This window comes from Simochromis diagramma, unplaced genomic scaffold (assembly GCF_900408965.1).
Source record: "Simochromis diagramma unplaced genomic scaffold, fSimDia1.1 OVJJ01000419.1, whole genome shotgun sequence".
Lineage (NCBI taxonomy): Eukaryota > Metazoa > Chordata > Actinopteri > Cichliformes > Cichlidae > Simochromis > Simochromis diagramma.
The window spans coordinates 2,480,872-2,486,891 of record NW_024387244.1 but is presented as its reverse complement, the minus strand read 5'-3'; the positions used below and the strand labels follow the sequence as shown (position 1 = coordinate 2,486,891).

The 6,020-nt window shown below is 35.8% G+C and overlaps 1 protein-coding gene across 1 annotated transcript; it reads right to left on the bottom strand.

Annotated features, from left to right (window-relative positions):
- Positions 1-2,905: 2,905 nt before the first annotated feature.
- xcr1a.1 (chemokine (C motif) receptor 1a, duplicate 1) lies at positions 2,906-4,825 on the bottom strand. Its single transcript, XM_040053081.1, has 2 exons — positions 4,572-4,825; positions 2,906-4,472 (listed from the first exon to the last, which is right to left on the bottom strand). Exon 2 carries the CDS (start codon positions 4,447-4,449, stop codon positions 3,424-3,426), a length of 1,026 nt encoding a protein of 341 aa, XP_039909015.1. The 5' UTR covers positions 4,450-4,472; positions 4,572-4,825; the 3' UTR covers positions 2,906-3,423.
- Positions 4,826-6,020: the final 1,195 nt, after the last annotated feature.

The following is a 6,020-nucleotide window of genomic DNA, read 5'->3' as shown; positions in this document are numbered from 1 at the left end:
AAAAAAAGAATGCATAACCAATGTCTGTTTTAACTTAATACATCCAAAGCTGAACACTGAACATTTGTGGCTTTGGTTTTATTTTTGCTTCGGTATATTTCGATGTCACGTACAAAAAACAAAGAGGTATAATGTTGCCATGGATACGGTGAGACATACTACTCAACCCCTGTTTTGTATCTTTTAATTAATTAATTAACATTTTGAAAATGTCAAAGATAACACAGTTTGAGAGGCATTAGTAAGAAACACGAGAAAATTCAAGACTTCAGGATTTGTACTGCCTTTTTAGATTTACTTAAATGAAGCGTTCAATGAATGATCATCATATAAGCCACATTACTAATAATCCTTAGTTTACATGATGGGCAAACCAACAATTTTTAGGTTAATTACGCAAGTAAAATACAAGTCTATTACATTAACAGAATTGGAAAATGATCTTTAAACTTTGTATGGTGTTTAAGGCCATTGTATTATTGTAGGCTCTACCTACGATATAAAGCGCATTAAGACAACTGTTTTTGTGATTTGACACTGTATAAATAAAATTGAACATTCAGTGTATAAATAATTAGAGATTATAAAATAAGATATTAAATACATAAAGTAAAAAAACTCCGTCTGTTTAAAGTTAATCCATAGGAACCCTTCGAAGATGATATAAAATACTGTGTGGTAAAAATACCCCAAACATTGTTTTTAGCAATATAACAGTGTTTTCTATTACAATACATGTAAACGTAGTGTTGCTCTTTATTTTGCAGTAAACTGGAACAGGCCTGCAAAAAAATTCTTTTTTGTTTGAACTCATGATTGACTTGTTAATTTGATCTTGATGGGCTCTATAACAGTCATTAATGGACAGTCCAGTTCTTGCAGTTCGATTGTAAAATCTGATTTCTATGTGATGCCTCCCAATCCAAACCTGCAATTACGAATTTTACATCACAGTACTGTGGATTCTATTTAATAGATATAAAAAAATGTATTGACACAGTCCCATGTCTGTTATTTTAAATATCTATGTCATGGTCCTGGGTATTTTGACCCAGTGTTTTGAGTTTTGCTGTGTTTCTTGTAATTTTATATTATGTTTAAGTCCACTCGTTGTTTCTAAAGGTTAATTCTTTAGAGTCTAGGTTATTCTGTTTAGATTTTGTTTATTAGATTTCCCCCTGTGTTGTTGCCCTCTGTGTGTCTGTGTTTATATAGAAGTGTAAGTCCTTGTGCCCTGTTCCCCCTCCTCGTTTTATTCCATCATGTTTATCCATGTTTCCCTCGCTCTCTCCCTCTCATCAGCCTCTTCTCCACTCCCGCATCATGTTTCCTGTTTTATTGTGAAGGTCCCGTGTTTTCATGTTCATTCTGTTCAGTCTGGTTTCCCCGGTCTTGTTATGGTTACTAGTGTCAGCTGTTTTCGTCGTGCGTCCTCACTCCCTCGTTATCTTTCTGTGTATTTATATCCGCATCTCCCTCAGTTCCGTGGCGCGTCCTCCCTCTTAGCTGTGTGACACTCCCTGTTTTCGTACCATTAGTATTTTCCCAGTTTAGTTTTTGTAGCATTTTGCCTTTTTCCCAGCAATAAAACTGTGTTTTTGAGTTCACGTACGGTTTCCATGAGTTTTGCATTTGGGTCCTTCTCCTGCCTGCACACAGCTAGTTCATGACAATCTATAGAAGTTTACGTGACATAACTAAAGTTTTATCTGTCAAGTAGAAAGAAGAGACTCACAAACATGCATTTTGTTTGTCTTTAATAGATACACATTAAAAAAATTAACAAAAAATACACTTTGGCTGTTAATACTTAATACACACAGAACTGTCCAAATGTTCAGCTGATCAACTCTTTGACAAAAGTATTATTATTATTTAAAAAAAAAACAAAACAAAAAAACCAACAGCTAACTAAAAACCATGTACAACAGCTTTTATTTGCTCCTTTGCCCCAGGTGGTCACCACAGCTGTTAGCTCCATATGTTTGATTTGGCAGAGTTTTACACCAGAAGCTTTCTTGACACAGTCCCAGAGGGATTTGTGAATCTGAATTTTTTGGCTGCTAAGCAAAGGTGTTAACCACTAAAACACTAGAGGTGCTAAATAAAAAAATAAACAAACAAACACAAAAAAAACCCTTAAAAATCCCACACAGAAAACTATTTGCTATTGTTAATATAGTGAAATGGATATATATAGTGAAGTGAAATGAAACCATTTGATAGCAGTGTAGTAGTCGGGGGTTAGCTTTTGAAGAAGCCAAGTGAAAAAATAATCCTAGAATATGGGATTATACTCAGATCTTATCATACAGATACAATTTTTCTCATGCATATATGTGTGCATTTTTCATACTGTTAAATAGCATTGAAAAGGAGAGTAAACACTGAAGATGCCTTGCAGGATTTAGCTACATGTGTCAGAAGTAACAGTTTTTATGTGGTTGTTACTAGACAGGAATAGAGCACAGCAGAGAAGCAATCATATGATAGCTGTTTAGACTGTGGTTGTTTGGAGCCTCTGCAAGATCTGTGCTGTTTTCAGTCTGTTGTGTTGGGACTAAACAGCTGATTTAGTTTTGAATGATAATGAAACATGAACAGGACTTTTGTATATCAGATAATTAAAACTGAGTTTGTGATTTAACACATGTAACTCAGAGGTCCTTAATGTTAGAAATGTAAAAATTCCCTGACTGTGTTAGAAATCTTTCTTTTTTTATTCACTATGAGAGGGAGCACACTGTGTGACAGTGCATCAGTTAGATAACAACATACGTGTAGGTCTTGCTTGGCTTCCTCAAATTATTGCCCCAAAATAATATTGCACGACTCTACTGTTTGATAGAGACGTGTAAAGAAAACAGCGTGGTTAATTAAAATGGTCACTGGTATTTGCATTTATTGCATAAAAACCCCTTAAAACACGAATCGACTGACTTTGTCTGTAGTTTCTATATGACATGATTTTCTGACATAATGATTATTGTAATTATGCACAAATTTGCATGTAAAATACCTGCTGATATTTACCTGCTGATCACTTTACTATTATTATATACAAGGATTTTTGCCAACAGCACAAGGGTTTTAAACTAATCAACTGCATTAGCTTGTTCTATACAAAGGGTTATTGCATGCATTCAGTATTGCAGTATTAAATGCAACATCTGTTTGACTAAATTTATTTTACATTAAAAAAAAAACACACATTTAGGTAACTATCCAAGTACTGTATGCTATAATGAAATGTTACGAAATGTTAACACAGATGGACACACAAGCACAGCTTGCTATGTGCCGTGCTGTATAAAACAAAGTTCCTCTCTTCTGTAGATTAAATGAATTTTGTGAAATGCACACTGGACTTATAATTATATAATCAGTTATATTACAGTGAATGCAAGAAAATGAACTGGGCAGCTAGTACATTGATCCATGTGAGACTAAGTTTTGCATTCTAACCTGTTGTTCCTCGACTGGACTTTGTCGTCGGATGAATCGATGTAGCATTAACTTTAAATGACTCCTAAACTTCACACCAACAAATGCATAAAAAACGGGGTTCAGGCAACAGTGGGAGAAAGCAATGAGCCTGCACACGTAAAATGCATAGTCAAGCTGGGTGCTTGCTTCACATTCAATTAATGATGGGACCACATGAGCAGGCAAGGCCCTCAAAAAGATTACAACATTGTACGGCACCCAGCCAATGAAGAACACAGTAACTATACAGAATACCAACTTGACTGCTCTGTTCTTCGTGTGAGATCTTGTTCTTGTGATTCTTTCTAGTATTTGAATGTAGCAAAAAGCCATGACTGCAAAAGCAACTAGGAAGAAACCATTCTGTTGGATGACACCAACGGTTTCCCACATGGGATGACTATATTCACAGCCCTGTGACTCTTTATCTTTGTGGTGGACCTTGGTGATCGAGCTGAAGAGGAGGGAGGGCATGGCTGCTCCAGTGCTGATTATCCAAATCAGGACAGACAGAAACACCCCGATGGAGTGTTTCGGTGTGCTGAGGTCAGACAGAGGATGGACCACAGCCAGGTATCTGTAGATGGTCATGATGGTCAGGAAGAGAATGCTGCTGTAAAACCCAGTGAAGAAGATAAAAGTCACAACTTTGCAGATCATTTCAGAAAACACCCATCCCTGGACGTGGTAAATGGCCCAGAAAGGAAGACCGATGGTGAAGACGAGGTCAGAGATGGCCAAGTTGAGGATGAAAATGTTGGTCAGAGATTTAAGATTTTCATACAAAGCCAGGATTATGAGGACAAGAATGTTTCCTGTCAGGCTCAGTGTGATCACAACAGAGAAGAAAATCGGAATGGCAAAGGATCCAAATGTCACCACTCCACTCTTATCACAGATTTCATCCTCGTAGTAATAGTCATAAGTGCTGTTTAATGGATCTTGGCTGGAATTAGTTGACATATTCTTTTCTTTCAGACCACTACCTACAAAATAAAAATAAGTAGATGACTTTAGTGACATGTTACAATAGATTTTTCTTTATGAGTAAAAAAACAGCATGGAAAGGATTTCAAATAAAGTACCTTCTGCTAGATGAAATGGATAGCTTCCCAGATGAGACACCTTCTGTGGCAGCTTAAAAAGAGAATCATTTATAAACTCGTGACATTTTCAGTTTCTGCTTCTGTTTTTGTGGCCACACCTGTTTTCTCATATAGTAAATAGGTGACCTGTGAGCTTTTTTGGTTGTAGCATGATCCGCATATCTGTGAAATGAAATTTGCCGACTTTATAACGATGGAGCTCAAAATTCTGCAATTGTTTCTTCTGTGTCTATTTTTCCCCCAGAATATATCATTAGGTAAAACAAGGAAATACACAACTCCAAGATACATTTGTTTTTTAGATTTTACAACCCCAATTCTAAAGAAGTTGGAACTGAAATGTTCAGTTCATTTTTATTTCAAACATGTGCGTTCACAATCATTACAAAATATCATTCTTTTGTTTGAAAAGGAGTAGGCAGACGTATACACCTATTAGTCCCTACCACCTCAAATTTTACCTCATTGATTTAATTTTCTTTTAGCCTTAAATTAAACAAACAACATATGAAGCAAATGTAGAGCAAAGACAAAACAAACAAACAAATAAAACAAATAAACAAGCCCCACCACAATAATGTCAATAAAAGAGAATTCAGTTATTTGCATTCACAAATATATCTGAAGTGAATCAGATATCAAAGGTTTCAGACTGAGAAAATGTACAGTTCTACGAAGAAAAAAAAGGTCCCTTTGAATTTGATGGCAGCAATACATTTAACAAAAAGTTGGGAAAGGACCATGTTTATCACTCTGTAGCACCCCTTCTTTTAACAGCAGTCAGTAAACAAGTGAACACTATGCGACTAATTTCTGGACTTTTATGAGAGTTTATGTTGTCCCATTCTTTTCTGATATAAGATTCTAGCTGCTTAACAATTCTGGGTTGTTTTTGTGTCATGATTGGTCAGATGTTTGGTGAAGGACCTGAACTGCAGGCAGTGTAGTTCAGCACCTGGAATATACGTAGATGTGGTTCATTTAGCATTGCCTCGCTAAACTTTTCCAAAACCTTCCCTGAGAAAAGATGTCAATTGTCTATGTCTTTTCCTTTCCTATCCCCCAGTCACGTCTGTTCCAATTATAATAACTTAAAAGTTAAGAATGAATGAAGGAATAAATAAAATTTTTTTAAATAAATAATAATAAACATCAATCAAGTTGAAAAGTATGGCAAAGCCATACTTTTCAACTTGGAAAAATGAATCTGCTGGGCATTTTTCTTGGCCTGCAGATAATAATTCTGATTGCTAAAGTGCCAATCAGGGCAAGCAAAAACAAACAAACAAACAAACAAAGATGTCAAGCTGCTCATGCCATGGACACTAATATGTACCCCCATACCATCAGAGATGTGCTGATCACAAGCTAGATGATCCCACTTCTTTAATTGCTGTCCATCCATCCATTATTTGCTACTTCAATAAG